The 24806-nt window shown below is 42.7% G+C and overlaps 1 protein-coding gene across 2 annotated transcripts in view; it reads left to right on the top strand.

Annotated features, from left to right (window-relative positions):
• Positions 1–3: 3 nt before the first annotated feature.
• Positions 4–24806, top strand: part of vps13c (vacuolar protein sorting 13 homolog C) — a 59383-nt gene continuing 34580 nt past the window's right edge. Inside the window, exons 1-34 of one of the 2 annotated variants that reach the window (XM_056607889.1) lie at positions 4–289; positions 1702–1745; positions 2141–2183; positions 4135–4230; positions 5686–5787; positions 8290–8399; positions 8566–8625; positions 8954–9013; positions 10049–10129; positions 10986–11043; positions 11581–11708; positions 12314–12420; positions 12982–13156; positions 13453–13515; positions 14082–14217; positions 14483–14583; positions 14707–14849; positions 15219–15411; positions 16138–16252; positions 16558–16694; positions 16853–16985; positions 17272–17389; positions 17785–17917; positions 18181–18253; positions 18547–18647; positions 18750–18903; positions 19128–19207; positions 19532–19591; positions 20810–20960; positions 21413–21529; positions 21653–21756; positions 22017–22184; positions 22618–22653; positions 24484–24791. In XM_056607889.1, coding sequence (XP_056463864.1) covers positions 190–289; positions 1702–1745; positions 2141–2183; positions 4135–4230; positions 5686–5787; positions 8290–8399; positions 8566–8625; positions 8954–9013; positions 10049–10129; positions 10986–11043; positions 11581–11708; positions 12314–12420; positions 12982–13156; positions 13453–13515; positions 14082–14217; positions 14483–14583; positions 14707–14849; positions 15219–15411; positions 16138–16252; positions 16558–16694; positions 16853–16985; positions 17272–17389; positions 17785–17917; positions 18181–18253; positions 18547–18647; positions 18750–18903; positions 19128–19207; positions 19532–19591; positions 20810–20960; positions 21413–21529; positions 21653–21756; positions 22017–22184; positions 22618–22653; positions 24484–24791 — 3788 coding nt within the window. In that variant the 5' untranslated portion in view covers positions 4–189. The remainder of the gene's footprint in view (positions 290–1701; positions 1746–2140; positions 2184–4134; positions 4231–5685; positions 5788–8289; positions 8400–8565; positions 8626–8953; positions 9014–10048; positions 10130–10985; positions 11044–11580; positions 11709–12313; positions 12421–12981; positions 13157–13452; positions 13516–14081; positions 14218–14482; positions 14584–14706; positions 14850–15218; positions 15412–16137; positions 16253–16557; positions 16695–16852; positions 16986–17271; positions 17390–17784; positions 17918–18180; positions 18254–18546; positions 18648–18749; positions 18904–19127; positions 19208–19531; positions 19592–20809; positions 20961–21412; positions 21530–21652; positions 21757–22016; positions 22185–22617; positions 22654–24483; positions 24792–24806) is intronic. The other variant, XM_056607890.1, reaches the window with a different exon arrangement.

The following is a 24806-nucleotide window of genomic DNA, read 5'->3' as shown; positions in this document are numbered from 1 at the left end:
ACATCGTGGTGTGTGCAACGGCAGACCGTGCTAATCGAACACACAACAATCGAGCCCAGAGCTAATCGTTCAGAGTTTCAGTATCCCTGTTATCTGTCAACGGAAAACATTGAGATTAACGCGAAGACATCGTTTCGCTGACCGTGGCGCGTACCCTTTTCGAAGGGTAGTGCATCGTCACACACGACCATGGTTTTTGAAACCCTGGTCAGTGATCTGTTGAACAGGTTCATTGGCGATTATGTGGAGAACCTGGACAAGTCGCAACTCAAGATAGGCATTTGGGGAGGTGAGTCAAGCAGCCACAGTAGGGAACGAAACTACGACTAAGTAGCTATAGCTGGTGGTGTCAACAGTGAACGCAAACTGAATTCTGCTGGATCATGCATTAATGCAACTCGAATCTATTCATCTACAATCCTAAATATGTTGCAAAGCAGGTCGCCCGCCCATCGTATGTCGTGGGAATGTCATGAAGACATGCTGGGAGAGTGCGTTACTAACTAACTCCTGCGTGACGTGCAGAGACAATGACTTATGTCTTATGCTAGTTTTTTTTTTTAGATTGTCAGCAGCACATTAAGGAAGCAACCAAACCATTTGTCATTAAAAACTAAAATAGATATGGCTTGCTGTCATTCTGAGGGGCGCTATGTGGGCTAGCTGCTAGTAAACAGAACCAATGACATGAGCTTTGTCTCTGCTGTCAAGATAAGGAAAGCGTGGAGTCACTGCTTTCGTTAACAATGTCCTTCCGCTGTATGAACTGAACTGAATATATAATCTGGGTAATTACGTAGATCCACTTAGCTCTAAAGTAATTTCAATTTAGGAATAGCAATATTCATAGTATCCCTATAAAAGTAAGTATAGTGCAAACTTGATATAGGTCAGATCCAAACTGTTTAGGTCTTACATTTCTAAAATGTTGTCAAATGTCAATGCTGAAACTACATATTTCGCGGCGCGTGCGTTGAGGGGTTAATCAGTCCACAGCCTACCAAACAACCCAAAGCCTAGCCTGAGGCCACTCAATTAAAGAAGCATGAATGGGGACTTGCCCCTTCTGCTGCAGCAGGAGATAATTACTTATCTTTACAGATTTCTGGTTAAATAGTATAGCCTACATATATATTCTTACAAAAAAACAATTTCAACTCTCTCAACAGCAGGTAACCCCTCAAAAAGGTTTATCATACAGTATTTAGTACATTTATGAACCATGGTTCCTTAAAAAAAAAAAAACACTATATTTTCTAGCCCCACATATAGCAGGCTTAAGAAGCATTGCCTAAACACTATGCATGCTATCGAGATTCAGATTATTATTATCATGTGAGATTTATTTGTATAGATAGTTGGATACCATTCTTTTTGGTTAATGCATACATTCTATTGACATCAATTCTATTGACATCAATTCTGTTCGGTCTGCATCTTAGATTACAGCGTCTTAGAATGCTGAATACGATTTGGGCAATTCCAGCCTGTACAGGGCTATATTTTACCGCAATGCCAAGGTAACACAAACATAATTGTCCCTGTCATGGAAGGGGCTTAGAGGGATTTCACTTTGCTATGCTACTTGTCCAGCTAGGCTGACCTTTTAAGTAAGAAGCGGAAAAAAACGATGCTCTGATACCTTATCTCTGAGTGAACCTGTTACTTCAATCCTCACTACATTGTTATTATCTTTTGCAGGAAATGTCGTTCTTGAAAATCTCAGAGTTAAGGAAAATGCTTTGGTAAGTACTTAGCCTGTTGCATTATAAAACTATTCTAAATCAGCTTGTCATCATTGTGCCGCAAAACCTCATGAAAACACCTCCCAGATTGGAAATGAATGACCACCATCTATTCCCAATAATGACTTTTCAAGACACATTACAAATGGGGTGATCTTGTATTGTTGATGATCTTTTGATCGCTGCCATCATAGACCAGCCATGTGGACCAAGACTCTTACACTTTCCACAAACCTTCAACAAACGATGTGACTCAGCACACAATAGCCCACGAGACTAGAGTAAACCTCTGGTTTTTAGGTCATATATATATATATATATATATATATATATATATACATATGACACTGTCGTACACTATCCTTGTAGATAATAGTCTTTTTTATTTCTTACAGAGTGAATTTGATGTGCCCTTCAGAATAAGAGCTGGCCAAGTCGGTAAGTGCAAAACAGAGCGTATATAATTACATAAATATCATGTTTGTGGCTATTTGCTTATGTTTTTGCACAACCATATCCATGCATTGTCTTACATGTATTTGTTCAGCTTCCCAAGAGCGGCTGGTAGGGATGAGTTCCTAAACCCTAACAATGTGAACGGATGACTAAACTGACCCTAGTAATAAGGTTGTTAATTGTACGACCAAGGGTCAATCAATCATACAGTAGATGAGGCTCTATCTACAATGCACTGTTGTGCAGTTTTGAGATTAATTTAATATCAGCATTTGTGGAAGGAATTGCCCACCTGATTCTGAAATGGCTGTGCTCACTGAATTGCTTGACACTGAAAACGAAAAGTCCACTTTACACAAAGTTACTGACTAACATATCTAGTGCTCTTGCCGCTGAACGCTGATGTCCCATTACTGAGATCTGAATTGAGTTTGGGTCAGTGTGACCTTGATGATAACTTTCATATTGGATTGCGCCATGAGAGTAAATAGTGTATCAGTAAAGGTTTTGTTTATTGACTAATCCAACTCTTACCAGTGAGTGTAAATAAGATTTACACACATATGTCGAGATAACCAGAACCTGGCCTTCAATGATTCAGATTAATCAAACTTTAGACAATATAAAATATTGTATAGCAAATAATAAATCATTTAGGAAATACCCTTTTTTGTCAAACATGTGACCGGCTTTCGTCACGTTTTGTGAGTTCCTGGTTGATGAGTCATCTAGTTGCCTTCAAAGCCCACACTGCACTGTATTAATTGAAGTGAAGTTGGTTCCTAAAAAACTGACATCTTTAGAAAGCCTTTAGTTGGCTTGTATATAGTTTGTAAAAATATATATATATATTCTTTGTGGTCCTCAAACATGTTCTAAAGTACGGTATTTGAGAATCCCCCCAAAGGCTTTTTATGAACTATGGTTACATTTTTTTCTGAAGTAATTTAAGATGCACACAACTCTTCTATGGTCTATTATAGGCTATATTAACCAGGCCAAAATAATTTATTCTCACTGCTAAATTATTGATGGGGAAGTGAGGTGGATGTTCAATACAAGGTTATCTGGATGTACCGGTTCTCAAATTGTGATTCCACATCTCTTTATTTTGGCAGAGCATGATACTAATTCTACATGCGTTAGAGTTTACAGCTCCTGTGTCTCTACAAACTGGCTTATTATGCACTTTTTTATGCCAGGACTTTTAATGACATTCTAATCAAGTAAAATATTGCCAAGCGGGAATTCCATCACAGATTCAATCATTCGGCTCTACTAACTAAAAAAGAGGTCAACAACAACAACTTCACTTGTTTAAAGTGATATTTTATGTTTTGCATGGAAACCAAAGCAGTGGTTGCCTAGTGACATGAGCAAGGTTTTGCTGAACGTTTGTTCAACAAGGCCCATAAGTGTGACAGTACATGGGGGGGTTCTGTGTGCTATATCTGGCTCTTAAGAGGTATTTTGTCTGTTGACATTGACTTGCTCATAGAGAATTACCTGTTCACGCCCCTCCTCCCCCTCTGTTTCATAGGTCTCACTGCACTCTAGCATGGCTAATGGTTGGTACGTCAGCTAAGCCAAGGTTTCAAGTTGCCTTGGCTTGCACACGTTAATGAAAAGTAAACGCAAGGTGTAATAAATATCTGTTTACCTGCAGGTTGTAAACGTAGCAACAAGGCCTGGTTATATCGAATGAGTCTAGACAAGGAAGCAGTTGTGGAAAACTGTAAAGCAGTTTAAAATGTTGTGAAGTGTATACAAAATTAAGGATTATAATATATCGGTCTACATCTAACAGTTTGTTTCTTTCCCACTGTTCATCTCTTATTTCCACATGCACTCACGTGGCCATGTTAAATCCATAAAATATCAAAATATATGTAACGTACTTTGAATTAATAAAACTATGATGTATTTATTTCAGGGAAGCTAACCTTAAAGATCCCATGGAAGAACCTGTATAACGATGCAGTGGTAGCCACTCTCGACGGTCTGTATCTTCTAGTGGTTCCAGGAACAAGTAAGTGAAGTTTGACGACCTACTTTCCTCCGAAAACACTAGCGACTACATATTTCCCAAAACAGGTTTTTTGGCATTTGTAGCCGACCTGGCTAGGCAGTGTCAGGACCACTTGGCTCAAGTAGCGCTGACATGAATGAGGAGACCACGCTGATCACAAAGGAAGAACAATATTTATAAAATTAACTACATACAACCGTAATCACTAATGGGAAGCCAAACAAAAAGTGTAGTTCATATCAGTGTAATATAGTGTAACGCAAAATAAGGTAATGATCCAGTCAGTTCAGTGTCAGGCCGAGAGAGAGAGCGAGCCGGCTCTCTCTCGGGAGTTAAAAGGCTCCTTTTAACTCCCGTCCAATCAACCCAATCATTGACCTGGCACGGCCCGTAGCACCAGCTCCCCTATTGGTGAGGGAAAGAAACAACAGGCAATACCGACACGCAAGGGAGAGAGGCACACCACGCATTATGAAAGGATTTGACACTATTAGTAGCCATGCAGTGTAAACTAGGGATGGCACAATACCAATTACATTTTTCTTAAATCAATTTGATTTTCCCTTTCAACTGCTTCCTGGAATTGGTGTTTAACGTTACACCTTGGTCAACCTCTATTTAGTCCCTATTTAGGGATAGTTTCTGCCCTTTGGCTTGGAATAAGACTAGTATTGAGATGGCCCCTCAGTAGCAGGCTTTGACACCTGTGTCTAGATTGATTCAACAGGTCACCATGACTATATTGGTTGCCTAGCAGCCAAGCCGTGAAGGTCTGTTCTCAGCTCTCATTCATAGATGTGAATAATGCAGCTTGCTCAGGGAATTGACAGCTAAAAATAGACGCATTTTCTGCATTTAACTGCATTACGATCATCACATGTATGTTGAAAACACAAACAAAAACAATAGCCATATGCTTGTATATATTTGCATTTGAAAGCAGGTACAAACATAGACAGTTAAACAGACTTATGTTGACAATTGTAGTGTTGATTGTTGAGGTATTTAAATATATTAAAAGTAACTTTTGAAAGTTACTTAAGTGTGTCTTGTGGCCATCTGTGTTTTGCAGAGCATCAATATGCTACAATAAAAAATGAAATATGGTAAAAAATGGTAGTTGTGGAACAAATTATTGAAAATATATTTATCTTTAATAACTGCAGTCTTTCTAGCATTGATTGTTACCTACATAGTTAAACACAATAAATAAGTTTTATAGTTAACACGTACCTTTCCACATACAGCACTTTCATTTTTTTTCAATTGATTCATAGACAATATATGCATCATTATTATATTAAGCCTACAAATACCTGTAAAATACTCATTGAAATACACCTTACCCTTCAAAGTCAATTTAACTACCCTTTTCTATTCCTCATGTTTAACTCTTTAAAAAGTCCCCAAATTATTTTACTCTGTATTCATGTTTGTCCAAATCTTTATTTACAGCCATCAAGTATGACGCGGACAAAGAGGAGCGCTACACACAGGAGGCAAAGCAGAGGGAGCTGCAGCGCATCGAGGACGCCCTGCAGATGGCCGCACGTAGGGGTAAGGCCGGTCGGATCAGTCACCACCCCCTCCCACAGGTTCCAGCCGGCCCCCCTCCATCCATTCCACACCTGAAACCATACTGCGCCGAAACCTCCAGAGAAAGAAAAAAAAGCTTTTGTTGACAGGAATCCTCAAACCCTTTTTTTTTTTTTTTTGTGTCCCCCTTTTAATTGTTTGTGTCATGTGTGTGTTTCAAGTTAACGCCTGAGGCACTGGTGTTAGGTTTTGCTTTAGTCAAATAACAGCATATCCGTTGTCCTTTCCATTAATGCCCCTTCTGCATTCCCGCTTCTGCTTTTACTTTACTTCATCTAAATCACGTTCACTAATCATCGGTTTTGATTCAGTGTGAGCCTGAATGTCTGCCTTTTGTGATTGAAAGTTTAGGCTCTCGGCAGGATGACGGTTGGAACATGGTTATATTTAGTTATGGTCATAAGTTACACAGAAATAGTCCTTAAACAATAAAGGCAACCATACGTAGTGGACTTGGGTGGGAATTATTTGAAAAAAATTATTGCTTTTCTTTAAGGAAATGATTAGGTTGACCTTGATTCATGGTGGATATATGTATTGGGAGCAAATTGATCTTTGAAGAATAAGTAGGTTGAAACTCACTGGAGTAATAAGCTATACACCCACACACTCACATTATTCATCCCTTCACTGTCTTTTGCAAGTTCATAAGGTCAATGCACTGCATGATGCCTCATTTTGGATGATTCATTTTCCACTGGCTATAATTGATATCTGTTTCATAACGGCGCTCTGGAAATTAGAAGGGCTCTGTGCCATCTCAATATTTAAACTGGTGACTGAGGCCAGCAGCAGTCAGGGGTACGGCGACGACAGCATAGTCGTGAGCGGACGTCCAAAGCAAACATGCCTGGCTCGGAAGAAATTGATAACCAAACCGCTGTAAACCAACCGTCTCTCATCCAAGCTGTCCGTCACTCATCTCTGTAGCCATTCAGTCATGAAACCATAAATTCAGTCTTTCAGGCCCTCAGTCATTCAAAGATCCATCACTAACGGGCCGCCTGTGTAGAACAGGCTACAGCCACGTTGGCATTATCTGCCTCCGTCCCCATGGTGAACAACCAGGGAAGCTTAGTCAATTAGCAGCAGACATTTAGCGAAACATGAGTCACGCCTCAGGGAAAGGGCGTTTCCAGATCTCATTTCTGTGTGAACCACCTCTGGTCAACAGCGTAGCGCGATGAATAGAAGCCCCATACATACAGGGCCATCAGGATCGATTGCATACAAGAGGAGTAATGAATGTCATGGAACATGAACTCCAGGATGTGCATTTTGGCATTTGGCATTCACATTCATGTTCAATTTTCATTTCATTGTCAAAATGCTCAAATGGTTAAAAGTAGAAGTATGACATATGTGGATATGGACTGAGAGGAAGTGGTTACAACTAGATCTTTTTATTATCTCCAGTGACCTAAATTTAAATGTGAACTATCCAGATGTGTGCTTGCGTGTGCGTGTGCGTGTGCGTGTGTGTGTGTGTGTGTGTGTAATGGGCCAGATGGACAGCTTCATGTGTGGATTTAATGGTGTCTGCTGTTTACCTTGTGCTGACGTTGGCGTGCTGCTCACAGCCTCACAGACAGGAGACTTCCTCCTCGATCTGGAGAGCGTTGTTTACAAGGAGCAGGCGAACGGTAGGTCCTGTCTGTTCTCAACTGTTCACCGGCAGGTCATTTAACTGTAGTGCGTTTCGGACATAAAATCCTATAAAATATCCCTATAAAACATATTAGACCCTACACACACAACCTATACAATAAATAATTTTCCTCCTGCTTGGTTATGTGGTTGATATCTTCTCTTCAGCAATGTTCTAAGGGTAACTACACCGGTGTGCACGAGGTGTGGATACTCAATTAGTTTGGGGTTCTTTGTTGTGGAAAACGTTTGTCGAAGCATTCATACATTTCCGAGTGTAGGAGCCCTTTGCACATCACTGCATGCTCTTGGGTTTTCTGCTGGGTTCCTGCTGCTGGGCTTACCTGTCCACTAACCCCTTTTGTCTATCCCTAACGCTGCGCTAGTCGGTAAAGGACACAAAAAGCCTGAAAAGCCTAAAAAAGGTTTCAGGAAGTTGAAACGCCATGAGAATAAAAAAGGTAGGTTCTGGTAACAGCCAATGTTTTGGCTGTAAATGAAACTTTGAGTTGTTTCATTGGATTGCGTTGTGATTTCATTTCTGATTTTTCCCCGGGTTAAAATTTCCTTCTTTCAAAACATTTAATAAAAAGAGGCATATCATCTTTGATATGTTTTGAATACTTTGAATAGAGAGAGCATAGATATGAGTCAATACTACATATATTATAGTTATCTTTACTTTTGAACGACGGATAGAGATAAAGATATCACGCCTTCACCTGAGCAACCAGCCAGATCAAGCACATTCAACCTTTGCTGTAAATAAATATAATAAAAATTTAAATGGGAAATCTTGTGTTACAATGATTACAGAAAAGCCCCAAGATGAGAAAAAGGACACACTCATGGAGAAACTGGCCGCCCAAGTCATTAAGAACATCCAAGTGAAGTTAACCAGCGTCCACATCAGATATGAAGATGATGTAAGACATAACCAGCATGCCTTCATTCCCAGTCGATTGGCTCATCTCCAAGATGGCAGCCTTTTGGTGTTCAATGTTTGTTAACTTTCAGTGGAATGTCTGCTTTGGATGTTATCATTAAAGTCATGTTCTATTGAAGACGGGTTCTGTGTGGGTTCTCTTACAGCTGTCGGACCCCGAGTGCCCCCTCTCCATGGGAGTAACGATGGCAGAGCTCAGCCTACAGGTGGGTAAAACACACACACACACACACACACACACACACACACACACACACACACACACACACACACACACACACACACACACACACATTAAAACACACACACACACAGACACATGCACACAAATACAGATCAACACACACACACACACACACAGATCAACACACACACAGATCAACACACACAGAGATCAAAACACACAGATCAAAACACACACAGATCAAAACACACACACACACACACACACACACAGATCAACACACACATACCTTGACCTTTAGAAGCCTTCTTTCATTCAGTAATTTAACCACTGTCTATTTCTGTTGGCAGACAGCAGATGAAAACTGGAAGACATGTATACTGAACGAGGCAGCCAAGATAATCTACAAGGTAGGCCTTCAAGTTCTGAATCATGAAATCATCTCCATTATGCAGCATCTGTATGTACAACAAATCCAGTCACGTTGATTTTAAATTTATTAAAAGCAGTTGTTGCCTGGCAGCCAAATCATTGATATGGAGACTGGTAGGAACCAAGCTTATGTTGTTTTGACTAAGGTTGGTAGTGTGTTGAATGGTCAGAAAATGTTTCCTTGTTTTGACTGGGAGGAAGCTCCAAGGTAAAAGATTAACTATGATAAAAGTGGTTTCAATATTATGTTCATCTTTTATTATTATTATTTTATTTTTTATAAATGAATCAGGTGGAGGTATGAATCTCTGTCTCCTGTCAGGCATTTACCTATCCAGCCTTTTAAGATCTAAACAATAATGTGCAATAGTTAGCATTAGAAATACTACATGCAAATATATGGACAAAAGGAGTATGGTAAGGTCTAAGGTAGTTATGTCTATATACAATGATAGATAGATAGAACTATTTATATATATATTTATATGATTAGATGTATATAAAATCTTTTAAATTGATTGTTTTTATCAAGTAGTGTGCGCACACGAATGCACTAGAGACAGATATCCTATATGTGTGTACAAAGTATACAGCATTATATAACCTGTAACCTTGAGTCACATGACTCAATCACATGCGTCCCATCCTGCAGCCCTTCATTAAACATGAAAGCGCTTTAGTCCTCTTACTGGAATCATGTGAATTTAAATGAACCACTAGCTTTGGCACTCAATTTTTTTATGTTTATGATAAGGACATTAGCTCAGTCTGGGTTTGGATGTCTCCCATGATTTTAATCTCACTGAATAAATAAAGAAATATATGTATGTATATATATATACACACGCTGTACCATAGAACTTTGAACTCGTCACACCAGATAATCAATAGTCAATGCTTACAGCTTTAATGCATGAGTATGGTGCAGTTGTTTTCTGCAATTGTCTGTCAATTTGCCAGACCATGCCGGCCATGCCTTATTCCAATGGTTTGCCGCTCTTCTCCCCTCTCAGCTGGGTCGCCTGGACTGCCTTTGTGCCTACTGGAACGTCAACAGCCCCATCTTCTACAGAGAGTCCTGGGAAGTGATTTTGGTATGGCCTGATTACCTTCCTAATGTTTTCCACACGTCCCTCTTGTGTTAATGTGTTTGTGACTAGGAAGGCATGACACATTATAAGTGTTGTTGATATTGAGATCAGTATGGTGAATGGATTAGGAATGGGATCAGTAGATAATTCATGCTTCCCAGCACTACCACTGCTAGGAGTGGGGTTAACTTCAGGTGATTCAGGCCTGAATGGTTTATTTTTGGCCTAAGAGGTGTTCTGTATCAAGGCTCGTCCCAGGGGTCCATCTGGCATTTTTGTGATGGGAAACTGACTACCTGACTCTGTGGCCTTGTTTCATAGATAGCTCCTTCTGTTTTGCATGATTTCAGCTGCTCCTTGCACTCCCTTTCCCTGATGTAGACATGTATTGGTTGAGTCACACCGTTGTTGTTATTTTTTTACTGCCGTCATGTGATCCGACCACACAAGCTGTTCCATCGCTCTTGTTTTTGTGTATCGTTTAAGAAGCAAGGCTATGGTTAAAAATAAATGTTTCTGTCACATGCTGTGTTTTTCTCACACGAAGAGCTTGTTTATAGACCCCTTTTGTCAGTTAACCTCGTGATTACATCATAGCGTAGGTAGAGGTAAAAAACAAGGCCACAACTGGAGGCAAAAACAAACAGTAGGCTTCACCAAGTATCCAGCTGATGTCACCTTTCTGTTTGGTTGAGCCAGGAGTTTTCTTTTGTCTGTTGTAGGTATGGATATGTGACTTCATGTATTCAAGTATAGCCACATAATAACAGCCAAACAGGTAGTGACGTGCCACTGCTAGTCATCGTAAATCTTATCGCCGCTGACCTGCTGTTTTTTTTTTTATTTGGTCCTTTTCCAGGAAAAGCTCAAAGCAGGCATCAGCACCAAGAACGAGGAGCTCATGGACCACCAATACTGTAAGGTCCTTATCCAGCTCAGTATTAGCCACATTAGCATTTGAAAGGAAGAGGAAGCCTTTTGAATGGATCTTGAAGCCGCGGCCCATTTGATCCGGCACAGCCCCAGGCGGGGCTCGGGTCGTGTCACACTTAGCCCTCAGAGGGGATTTTTCATGCAGATCCTCACCTTTCATGTTCCCAGAACTATTATCTTCCCCTGATCTTAACACCTACGCACACAGCCAGCCTTGTTGAAGCAACCCAAACACCCTGACCCTACTTACACACATACACAATACAAGCACACACACGTCTACACAAGAGAAGGAATATAATGTGTGTGTGTGTGTGTGTGTGTGTGTGTGTGTGTGTGTGTGTGTGTGTGTGTGTGTGTGTGTGTGGTGTGTGTGTGTGTGTGTGTGTGTGTGTGTGTGTGTGTGTGTGTGTGTGTGTGGTTATGTTCTTGAAAATAATAATAAGAAAAAGGAATTGTATTTTGATATTATGTATCATTCAATATAATTGATGAAGTCTACTGTTTGGTTCCGGCTGCAGTTTTCAAGCCGGTCTTTGCCTCGGCTAAGATGTGCATCAACCCTACTGCTGAGCTGGAACTGAAGACCCCTAAAGCTAACCTTTATCTGGAGGTCCAGGATATCGCCATAGAAATCACCAAACCACAGGTACCCAGCCACAAACATGCCCTTAGAAGCAGACTACCCTGTAGTAGAACTCACTACTAATTACTCACAAGCTCCTATTCGCTTATTCCAATACACATATAAATGTTATGTATGGTGAAAATATAAGGGCATTGCCTGATGTCTGCATAAGGTCTCCTACCTCAGGCAATACGGCTTCAGGCCAAAGATGGAAGAGTATATCAGATCTTGGTTGTTCAACACTGCATCGTGTCTCATTGAAAAAGGCCTCAGCCTTTGTTTGCTATTTAAGAAGTTTTGTTTGATTAGACTTAATCTAACTCCATATACAGACAGCAGCTGGTTAGCCTGTTGAAGAAGCTTTTACTGATACTGTCATAACTATAACTCCCTTGAAATAAAATAAAATAATGGAGGGACTTATTGTCTAAACTTTAATAATATTTGTAATGAAATGTCGGCACCACATTCATATGGAAAGATGTTTCATGACATCAGGTAGACAAAGATACAATAATCTTCATCAGTCACAATCAAACAAGTCCCATTCTAATATCATAAACGACACAATGTAATAACTGATCGAAGAAGATGAGCTAATTGTGATCCGACTTCTCCATCCACAGTACGTGACGATGGTGGATCTACTTCAGTCCGTCGACTGTATGGTCAAGAATGGGCCGTACCGCAAGTTCAGACCCGAGGTCCCAGTACACACCAACACCAGCATCTGGTCAGTTCATCAGATACTTTATGAATGCTATAGTGTTGTTGTCCTGCCAGAACTATCGTATAGCGAGAGAGAGAGGGCTATGCCGCTCCAGTTGACTGCAACGTGAGAGGAAAAAGACTGCAGTACCTGGCTTTGAGCACCTGAGGCAGAGAGGCTGAGCAGAGTAGCATCATACTATATGAGATTAAGCTATATTAGACAAGAGGAGAGTAGATTCAACTTTATTGTCTTTGCAGTAAAGAGTACAACTACAGAGACAATGGAATGTAGTTTAGCATCCATCCTTAAGTGCTAAAAATGTAGTACGGTGTACATATGTATAGTGGACCATATAATAAATATGAAATATGCAGCATGGACAGAGTAAGTAAAGGAATGCTAATAGTCGATGTTACATATACACTTCACCTTCGCTATAACGCAGTCATTGGGGCAACACTGAGTCAACACTGAGCAATGAAAAAAATAATAATCCATAAATCCAACATATCCTTAACAAAATCCAACGCGTGTGTGTGTGTGTGTGTGTGTGTGTGTGTGTGCACGCTGTCTCTCTCACAGGTGGGGCTATGCATTCAATAGCATCCTGGAGGTCCACGTCCGTCGGTTCAACAGGATGTGGTCTTGGCCCAACATCAGGCAGCACAGGGAGAACCTGAAGGCCTACAAGGCAGCCTGGAAGGCCAGGCTCCTGACCCAGGGAAAGCTCAGTGTGGACACGGACAAACAGGTCCAGGTACGCCACACCTGGGCCTGCTGTGGACCTTGGTTGTTGTAGTGTGTTGTTGTATATAGGGGTGTGACGTTTCACAAAACTTAAAGTTCTGCTTGATAAAACCGTATTGGGGTCACTCTTTCTGATAGGGTAGGGTTTTAACGCATCAACTGAATAAATGTCGGAGAGATTTTATGGAAATGTATCAAACAATGGAGGGGGTGAGGCACGTCAGCCCACCGTGCTGCAACCCAAAAAGGCTCCACACATCTTTTGTTTTACTGAACATGTTTGTCGTTTGACTGTACCTCTCTCAGGACCTGGAGAAACTACTGGACGTCTTCAACATTACGTTAGCCCGACAACAGGCCAAGATGGAGGTACGGTGACGTTTAAGGTTTCTTTATAGCTTGTTTGGAATGGTCAAGTTGAAAACATATCATTTATAGGATTTGTTTGTATGTCAAGCACCCAGGTTAACTGTTGACGTTGTCTATGTCGAGATGCCATCATTTTCTGACTCACCCCCTCTCTTGGTGAAGGCGGGTTCCCAAATTGGGCATTTGGCAAGCAATTGACCACTGAATGGACACATGCATACGCATGTGTCCATTCAGTGGTCAATTGCTTGCCAAATGCCCAATTGCTTGCCAAAAGTTTGGCACAGCTATATTTGGCTGTTATTACAAAACATTTTCTTTTCATAATGCCAAAATTATTTGTTTAACGGCACTTTTATTTCAAAATGTGTTTAGGTTCTCGGGATTCAAATATAAAAGTATTATTGTTTCAAATGTACTTCCTTAATGTTTGAGTTGTGTGTTTTGTTTTGAATTCCTTTTCATTGTGTTTCCCAACCTAATCCCTCTCTTATATGCATTATACTATCGCTGTTATTTCCCGTCATAATTGATTCTGGCAACGTATCCTCATGTCGCCCCACCAGGTGATCCGCTCGGGCCAGAAGGTGGTGGCTAAGAAGACGGCGGCCGCCCAGAAGCAGGGTGGAGGAGGCTTCTTCGGCGGCTTCTTCAGCCGGAAGCCCAAAAAGGAAGAGCAGGAGGAGTCCATAGAGCCAGAGAGTGAGCCTCGCAGACCCCTCTCCTCTTGAACCTCCACCCCTGCTGAAGTCTTCTCACACCCCCATTACATGCATTCACACCAAAAGCGAAGGCGCGGCGAGAATACCTACAAAGTCAATGCAAAGACCCAAATAGATGGGAATTTTCTGGCGGCCAATCAATATGTTGATCCCATGCATCATACTACGCGTGGGACCGGCTGTCATGACATCATGGATCCAATGTCGTAGTGCTAATAGCTTGTTTCTACTGCTCTGACCCTCAGGTTCAGGGTTGGATGAGCTAATGACCACCGAGGAGAAGGAGAAGCTCTATACTGCCATCGGTTACAGTGGAAGTAGTCACAACCTGGCCATACCCAAGCAGGTAAACCCCATACTCTAAACCAGTCTGCCATCATGAACCACTATCCAACCACACGTCTCTCTCTATCATCTGGTCTCTTATTGTTCTTTTTGTTAATTCATTGTCCACTCATTTGCGGTGCAGTATGTGGCGGTTGTAGCCAACTTCAAGCTGTCCAAGACCTCCATCACTGTGAGAGAGTTGCCCAACGTCCCGGAGATCCTGAAGATCCAGATGATTGACCTGAGCACCAAGATCTCCCAGAGACCCGGAGCCCAGGCCATCAAGTGAGTCATCACCCAGACCAATAAAGAACACGTCAATACCTAAACCCCTTTTAAACGACGAAAAAAGGGATTTAGTTGCCCATCCCCGGGCAGCAGTAGCTCAGGACGTAGAGCGGGTTGTCTGGTAACCGCATGGTTGCTGGTTTAATCCCGGCGTGTCGAGGTGTCCCTGAGCAAGGCAGCTCACCCTCACTGCTGTCGACGAGTTGGCTGTCGCCTTGCGCGGCTGACACCGCCGTCGGTGTGCGAACGTGTGCAGGAAACGGTGAACGCCAGGCGATATTGTAAAGCGCTTTGGATAAAAGCGCTATACGCAGTGAACGCAGTCCTTTAACCGTTGACACCTCCCCCCCTCCTCCCCTGTCCCAGGGTGGAGGCCGCCCTGGCTCGCTGGCTGGTGACCGGCCTGAAGCAGCAGGGGGCGGTGCCCTCGCTGATCGCCTCGGTGGACGAGGCAGCGTCCTCGCTGCTCAGCGTGCGCTTTGAGCTGAGCCCGGAGGAGAGTGCCGCCGATCAGCTGCTCCACGTCAGCTCCCAGCCCGTGGAGATCATCTACGACGCGGTACAGAGAGGGTTGGGGTTGGGACAGGGGGGACGCGGGGGGTCGGTATCGTGGTTGGAAGAGCATAATTATAACAAGAATAATTGATAGGATTTACAAAGCACTTTTTTTGGGGGTCACTCAAAGAGACTTGCATCATAGAGAATACATATAGAAAAGAAAAACAACAAAAACAAAGTAGTGAAAAATTCTAACTATGGTTTGGAATAGAGCCAGGTGCGGTATGAGGGCGGCTGAGAGGGCAGAGCATGTGGGAATCATCCAGATACATATTTGATGGCTGCTTCTGCTCAATGGTATTGTGATGCATTCAACACACCCACATGCATAGCTGCAGTGTTGTGGTCTAGTGCCTGCACCCAGTGTTATTCTGTGCTACTCCTTGGCCAGCCCCTGCTATTTGAGTCTGGACACACCAGTAGGGCCGGATAGTTCAGTAACTCAACTAAAGCATTCTGAGCCCTGTTGTCTGCACCCATCTGTAGGCATCCTTGAGTTAGATACCTCCTCCTTAATGACATGTATCCAAATTCAATGTATCTTTTGGGTAAAAGTCTCCAAAATTGCTAAATTACAATACTAAGCATCAGTAAATAGTAGGACGCTTTGCAACACGTGTGATGGGCCCCAGGGTTTGAAAGGTTAACCAGCCAACTGGGATACTTTGAATCAAGAAAGAATGTGTTATTATTAATTTCTACTTGTCTGTGTCTGCTTCCCCTGCAGCTGACCGTAACCAGCATTATGGAGTTCTTCAAGACAGGGAAGGGAGTGGACCTGGAGGTGTTGACCTCTGCCACACTCTCAAAGCTGGAGGAGATTAAGGAGAAGACCGCCACAGGTGAAGATTCTTCAAGGGCCAAGTGGCCATTTTAGGATGGAAAGGATGGCTTTCTTACCACTGTTTCTGAATTATTTAATCTGGGATGTGCAATGAACTCGTTGTGCTGTTGTTTAAACATTACATGCAATTTCTACATTGAACAATTTGTATTTCTCCTAACATTTTTAATGTATCCATTTTCCACCCATATGACTCATTCTTCATTTATTTTCGATTAGTGAAGTATATCTATTTGTTCTGCGAATTTGCTGGGGTTGTAAATAATCCCTCTATTTACCATTGAATGCTATTGTCTCCCACAGGTTTGTCTCACATCATCGAGACCAGGACGGTACTCGACCTGAGGATCGACCTAAAGCCCTCCTATCTGTTGCTCCCAAAGTCTGGCTTCTACCACTCCCAGACAGACGTCATCATCGTAGACTTTGGTAGCCTACAGGTCAGCACATCCCAACACTGTTTTTCTAATTTTTTCCAATTTCATCGTGTGTATTTGTTTTAGGTTTTCTACAGCAGACATTGGAAGTTTGCTTATACCTAGCGGTGCTTTTTTGTGTAATGATTTGTTGTTGCTGTTGTTGTTGTTCCTGTCATCAGCTGAACAGTGTGGACCAGGGCAGACAACAGGCCTCCTCTGCCAGCTTCTCGTCCCTGGAGGAGATCATGGACCGGGCCTATGAGAGGTACTCCCTGGAGCTACGCAGCGTCCAGATCCTCTACAGCAAGTCAGGTACGCACGCACACGCACACACACTGCCCCATTTCAGTCATTTTACACAACAATGTGTACTGTGTACATTTGCTCCCCGCTTTGACCCAACTTTAAGTAAATGCTGTGTGTGTGTGTGTGTGTGTGTGTGTGTGTGTGTGTGTGTGTGTGTGTGTGTGTGTGTGTGTGTGTGTGTGTGTGTGTGTGTGTGTGTGTGTGTGTGTGTGTGTGTGTGTGTGTGTGTGTGTGTGTGCGTGCGTGCGTGCGTGCGTGCGTGCGTGCGTGTGTGTGTGTTCATGAATGGCAGGGGACGCCTGGAAGACGGCACGGCTACAGGGCTCCTCTGCGCAGCACATCCTCCAGCCTATGGACTTCACCGTGCAGCTGGCCAAGTGCATGGTGGAGAAGGACGCCCGCATGGCCAGGTGAGCAGCACCAAGCTCAAAGGGAATTTAGTCTTTCCTTTGTTTTATTAAAGGTGACATATCATGCCACCAGGTGTGAGTGTGAATACGGTGCTCATCTATCCGTCACACATCTAGGCGGACACGCCCACTTGTGATGTTAGAAGAGGATTTTCAAAAAACGACTTCTAACGGCTAATCACACTCACACCTGGTGGTATATTATGTCACCTTTAAAAAAAACGGTATGCATCCCACTGAAATATGTTGGAGTTGGAGCAGTTATGGAACATAACTGCTAAGTAATGCCTGCCGAGAATTATTTGTGTGCTGAAAAGCTTTTGATAATTGGGATACACACAGCATGTAGACCGCGGTCTTTAATGAGACTGGTGTCATGTTCTGCCGTTCCCCAGGTTCAAAATGTCGGGAGAACTACCTTTAATCCACGTGAAGATTTCCGACCAGAAGATCCGAGGGGTGTACGAGTTGGTCAACAGCATCCCTCTTCCCAACATGGGCTCGACCCCGTCCACCCCCACCCAAAAGGTATGGTGGACCCCAAACACATTAACACAAAATTCAGTTATCAAAATAAAGCTATACAGATAGAATATGGGGAGATATGTGTCATCTTCATTGTCTCTTTTGCCACCTTGCATGTCTGTCCCCAAACCTGTAATGCGCTGACCTCACCACATACTCAGTGAGGCTGAGCCTTGTCTGCATGTTTGGTGTCATAGTTAGAACACATCGCTAAGTAGCTAAGTAGCTGTGTTTTACAAGTGTCCTCTGCTGGTCGTCTGTTGTAGATTCCCTCCCTGGCGGGGGCCAGACCCGGCATGCTCAGCCTGCATCCAGCCTTCATGGATACCATGGAAACAGGTTGGTCTGATGGGCTACAGCACACTGGTCTGTTTCTATGGAGACTCCAAGGTGGTTGTCGTTGACGACCACCATTTGGTGTATTTTGCGGCAATGGGACTAAATGCGACATACTTGGCCCACGCAAACGAGACAAATTTGAAATTTGCACATTTTGTAGCTCACTGAAAGCTGTCATGACTGTCACTCAAACGCCATCAAGAGGATGGTCATTTGTAACGTTGTGGTTCAGATTGCAAGCCGTACATCGTAGGTTTGCAGACACTGTGATGATCGTTCTGCTGGTTGTGTAGATTCTGATGAAGACGCCAGTGGGCGATTGATGGATGAAGACCCCAAGAAATCAGCTGTGGAGGAGCTTACTGACGTGCAATTCAAGTTTGAAGTCAAAAAGGTGTGTAGGTGTGTCTTAGTAAATTTCCCATTCGTAAAAAAAATGCAGTGTTATCAATACACTTTATCGTTGTATTGTGTGTGTGTGCGCGTGTTTGTGTAGGTCCTGCTGGAGCTAACCAGGCAGGCAGCCCAGGAAAACACAGTTTTAGTCCTCAGTGCAACCGAGTTAGGAGCTGAAGGCAAGCTGAGGTCGTTTGACTTCACTGTGACCTCGTACCTGCGCAAAGTAGGCCTGGACTTCTTTGAGATTAGGGGTAAGAAACCCTACACATACACACACAACACGTGTCATGGAATTTCCTTCCACTGTCGTCTTTTCACCTTCTGTCAAATCGACTGGTTGTAGTGTTGCTAGGACTGCCTCTATCGCTGCATAATTAAATAATAAAATTAATAAAAAGATCATATAATGCATGATACTATAAATACCAGTGAGGTTTATTTTTAGACATGTATAAGTGTTTCTTTCTACTACCAGATCAGAGGAACCAGCCTCTCCATCTAATCAGTTCCTCAGACAAACAGGGCACTGACCTGCTGAAAGTGGACTTCATCAAGGTAGGTCGGCTGCACTGTGAGTAGTAGACTCATTAGAATTGGAGTAGAAAGTAGAAATATAGAAGATTGATTTGAACACATTTTGTGTGTCAAAGCGAGATAGCTTAAGTGTGATGGATAGCAACCATGTTGATTGTGTGTTTGTGTCATTCACAAAAGAGGGCCACGATATTAGTTAAACACTAATCCATGTCAATTGATCTCTTTGTGTATACACAGAAGGGTGGACTATTAAGAAGCCTAATCCTATTATTATCCTAATATTATCTTGTGTGTGTGTGTGTGTGTGTGTGTGTGTGTGTGTGTGCGTGTGCGTTTTCCCAGGCTGATTCTAATGGGCCAAGCTTCCAATCTGCCTATGACAACACTGAGCAGACACTGAAGGTGAGTGATGCACCAGCTCATTTGTTGTTATGTTTGAGGCGTAACCGTGGATACAGAAGGCCTTCGAGGCCGACAGGGATAGATGATACCCATCATCAACACCTCCTCACAGGGACATCTTTTACATAAGCACAGAGAATATTTATTGGTGTATTTTTAAACTATTTTTATACAAATTGCCATTCTCTCCATTCCAGTATTTTATAACCTTTTTTCTCTTTTAACAAATGTGGCCGGAAGACTTTAGATTTTATAACAAGCTGGTCATTTAAATCGCAGGTTAATGTGTGGGCAACTGCATATTTACTGTGGGTTAGCCGTCATATGTTGTGTCAATGTTTTTAGGGACAATAGGGCAAAAATCCAATAGCAATAACAGCAGAATAACATTTCCTTTTTTATACAGAGCTCAATACGATCCATGGCCCTTGTCCGACCTGATAGTATGTGTGGGTACATACCAAGTGTGGATCTCTCATAAACATCCACCACGCCTGAATAAGCTGATTAGACTGTGCCCTTTGGTGGACAAAGGAGTTTGTTTTATCTTGATTCAAAACAGAATCTCGGTATTTGTCTTGTGTAAACAAGAAGCACGCCTAAGACTTGCAAGTTTACCTCAAGTTTTGCATAGTCTGGAGACAGATCAGACAATCTCTTGGCTCCAAACAAAACTCTCAGTCAGCAAATTCCAGCTGGCGACATAGTTAATGACAAAACTGGCCCACATATTACACATGCAGCACATGTAGTGTTTTACTTGCTGAGTATGTGGAGGGTATTAACTACTGAGTAGCAATGGTGTTTTGAACATTCTGAGTACATGCAATGCATTTCCTACTGAGTGATGAAAAAGTGGTTCAATTGAACTTGGTCCCACTGGTAGCATTTACCCAGCACCTCCAGAGAACCCATGGGTGTCGATTATTTGAAGATTAACATTGAAGGCACAGACGTCAAAGGCTTTAGGCCTGATATTGACAGAACCAACGGCAGGGTAGTATCCCACGTGTAGACTGGTTTGGATTTGTAATTTAATTAGCAATAGACTATAATAACTGCGTGAATAACGAATGGATCGGATGGCATATCTGCAGAAAATCTTCTTGGCTGTAGTGATAATACAAATGCTAACTAACAAGGCGCCTTTCAATTGGAGAAAGGAAGGGAGCTGCCTCTAGGTGTGTGACCTTTCTCCATCTTTCTCGTGATCCCCAGGTGGAGTTCTCCTCGCTGGATTTCCTGCTCCACACCAAAGCTCTGCTGTCCACCATCAACTACCTGAGCAGCGCTTTGCCCTCAGAGCTCATCGCCTCCAGGGACACAGACAGCAGGAGACAGGTGGAAAGGGCCGGGCCGGGCAAGACGGGTGAGCTGAACAAAATACAAATAATGAAAAGCCATTAATAAATCCTTTCCTTCTAGACGTTTAATGCAGGGATTCAGCGAATCCCTGCATTAGGGTGTGTGTGTGTGTGTGTGTGTGTGTGTGTGTGTGTGTGTGTGTGTGTGTGTGTGTGTGTGTGTGTGTGTGTTGTGTGTGTGTGTGTGTGTCTCTGCTGTCTGTCTGTCTGTCTGTCTGTCTGTCTAAGTGCTGTCTGGGTGTGGTGTGTGTGTGTGTGTGTGTTGTGTGGTGTGTGTGTTTGTGTTGTGTGTGTGTTGTGTGTGTGTGTGTGTGTGTGTGTGTGTGTGATCCATAAGACACTAAATGGCAATGAACAAACTATTTTGTAGTATTGGATTAAGGTAAACCAAAAACATTTTATTAGTCAACAAATACCTATCGTATGTTTATAATGGGTGCCCGTAATGGTTTGTCAGTGTCAAAAGGCTCCAAGGATGGTGGTGTGTTTAACCTCAAGCTGTTTGCCATGCTGGGTTGCTTCCATGTGGAAGTGTATGATGACCAACGTAGTATCGCTGACATCAGAGTTCAAGGTAGGGTGTCCTTTTCTCTATTTGCATTTAAATCATCATATTGTGATCCTATTTATAACCTTGAGCATGCATGACTCCATTGCCTTAAGTTTCATCATCTCTTTATTGTGGTCTGTTGCTTAGGCATCGACGTGTCAGTCCTGGTCCAGGCCAAGGAAACACAGGTGTCTGCACGACTCCGAGACATTGTGGTCATGGACGTTGACCCAAAAACGATTCATAAAAAGGTACATTGAACTAAAAAAGTCATGGTTTCGTTCCGGAATGAGTTTCATCATTTGCTGTTCAAATAGGCATACATGTGTATACATAGAAACGCATGTTCTTAGTTCAGAGAGAGACCTGTCCTTTATTTGGGAAAGCTGCCATATCTGCCTTTAGAGTCTGCAACAGTAGAAGTAGCTGTAGTGAAAGGTTGCAGCACAGTTCACTAATCATCCCACTATTCATGTTGATTATGACTGGATGCCGACTAATCTGGTTGCAGGCGGTGTCCATCATGGGCGAGGAGGTGTTCAGCTTCAAGCTGTCCCTATACCCCAGTGCCACCGAGGGAGAGGGCTACTCGGACACCTCCAAGGTGGACGGGAAGGTCACCCTCAGACTGGGCTGCATCCAGATTGTCTACCTGCACAAGTTCCTCGTCTCCCTGCTGGTGAGAAGCAAACCCGAAACCTTCCGTCGGCCTTGGTCACTTTTTTTTTTTTTTCTTTCCCCCCCCGCCTTGGGTTTTATTTCTCGTCTTCGGTGCCACGATGCAGCCACTATGTGTATCATTTGTTTTTCTTTTGTTATCTAAAGGTTGTATCCGTGTCATTGATATTGCTTTAAAACCGTGTTCGTTTTTGGAATTTTGAAGTGTTTTGGCACACACTTCACTATGGTTCAAATAGTTGCCGACATTTCTTGCTTGGGAAACAAAGGTGCCATGCATAGTTGAAGATTTACCGTTTTTTGTAAAAAAACATATAAAAAAACGATAATATGCACACGCTTGTGTGCATACTGATTCCTTGTCTTCTATGTTATGTGTTGTCTTCTATTTATTTTATTTTTTTGTGTGCTTAACTGTCTCTTGTTCTTTCCAGACATTTCTTAGCTTTCAGTGTCCTTCTGGGGATGAGGTACAACCACTGGCATGCAGCACTGAACTGCATTATAAAATATTAACAGAAAACAAGAACGTCTTGCTTGGCAGCCTCACTCACAGAAGCCCTGCTGCTTGTATCATAAAGGTTTTATAGAGTTATCACCTATAGTTATTAACTTTATATTGTGTATCATAACTGGAAAAGGGAAATCCAAATAGGAGGAATACTCTTGTCGGTAACAAAGCAGTGTGGTTATATCCTGGACATGTTTAATCTTTATTAAGCCACACCTTCTCTGACAACATAAGGTGGCATTTAACCCAGTAGTCTCTTGACTTGGTAAACACACAGGTGCTAGGATGCCCTCATAAAAAGTATGAATGGCAAACTTAATATAAAGTCCATGCAAGATGCATGTTACTCCAACACTGCACATCTCCCCAGTGCTTCTCAATGTCTCGACAATCTGTAGGGCACCACAAGTTATGCAGTAAACAAAAGTAACAATATATTGTTGTGATGGCGTGAGGATAATTACCCCAAGTACTCCAAGCTCACATATTTGCTGTATCTGACAATTAGTTTGAGTCCCACGTTGAATAGCCTCTTTATCCGGTTTCAATGTTCCAACATTCACCCTGTTCCCAAAGCTGTGATTTGATTTTGTAAACCCTCCCCTTTGTGACATTAGGTACAGTAGATGAAAAGCACTGTTTAGCCTATCGGATGAGGCCACTGCAGTGACTCGGACGCCGCTTTAGGGTGGGAAACACTTAATTTACCGGCCTAGCAGATGGCATGAGGCAAAGAACAATGATGCATCGGAACAAACACACCGGAGTTGTCTGAATATAGATTCATAATCAGATTCAATCCTTTGTAGGGCATCAGTAAAAAGTGATGCAACAAAAGTACAGAAATAATAAGCGATTGTTAATCTGATTAAATCCTTTGTAGGGCATCAGTAAAAGATGTTACAACAAAACTACAGAAATAATTAGCGAACCAACTAATAATCTAATAGCTTCTTATGGATGGATGGTTGAGGATATTTGAGCATTGTTCGGCGTAATGAGATGTACGGATGCAAACAGAAAGTAAATGTATGTTTGCGGTCTTGACCTTGTATTGCTTCTAATTATCCTGCAATGATTCCTCACTGCATGTCAGTGCCTCGATGACTTGTGAGCATTGTAGAGAGAAGGCTGAGGTCTTGTACATTAGTAACTGGATCTGGTTTGCCTTACGTTCTGTAGCGAATGACTCGGGTTCGGCACAGCAGAGAAATTCAGAAAGCGTCCGGTTAGGCATACAATGTGCTGGTTGCTGGTTGAATTGTTCTTTGCAGTGATCCCATAAATTTGCTACACCATGTAGGGAAAAACTCTTAATCCTATTCTGTTTGAGCCTTATTTAAAAAGTCTTATTCTGGAATGGTTTGTCTTGGCATACAATGCGGAATGCTTTTCATGTGCACCATGTAACAATACTTAACCCACTCTGTCAACCCAACTCTCACTCAACTCTGACTCAACTCTCACTTTGAACCATTATTTGTGTTATTTCTTCCACCCTACTTCCTTTCATTTGACATCAACTGTGTGATTTCACCTCTTTAAATTTTTGTAGAGTTTTCAGTTGTATTATTGGTTTTAGTGTATTTATTCTAGATTGCATGAATAATAATTTAATGTATTTCTTTAAATATATTCAAAGAAAAATTGAAGCCGTGAAATCCTCACAACTCCTCAACCCAAACCGGATTCCCTCCATGGCCCCTCTGTATGATCCAAGTATTCGAGCCAACCCAGTGTGTTTCTCACCTGCCTGGGTCTCGGCCACCTTCCTCCCCCCTTTCTTTAGATGTTTGTGGACAACTTCCAGACGGCCAAGGAGGCCCTGAGCGCCGCCACGGCCCAGGCGGCGGAGAAGGCCGCCTCCAGCGTCCGCGACTTCGCCCAGAAGAGCTTCCGTCTCTCCATGGACGTCCGGCTGAAGGCGCCCCTCATCGTCATCCCCCAGTCCTCCGTGTCCCACAATGCCTTTGTGGTGGACCTGGGTCTGATCACGGTGGGGAACAGCTTCTCCCTGATCCCCAGCGAGGGTCATCTGCCGCTCCCTGCCGTGCTGGAGAAGATGGATGTTAAGTTGACACACCTGAAACTCTCCAGGTAACAGAAGACGTA

Source organism: Gadus chalcogrammus, chromosome 14, assembly GCF_026213295.1.
Source record: "Gadus chalcogrammus isolate NIFS_2021 chromosome 14, NIFS_Gcha_1.0, whole genome shotgun sequence".
Classification (NCBI taxonomy): domain Eukaryota; kingdom Metazoa; phylum Chordata; class Actinopteri; order Gadiformes; family Gadidae; genus Gadus; species Gadus chalcogrammus.
Note: the sequence above shows the minus strand (reverse complement) of the source record. Positions and strands in the feature narration are given on the sequence as shown.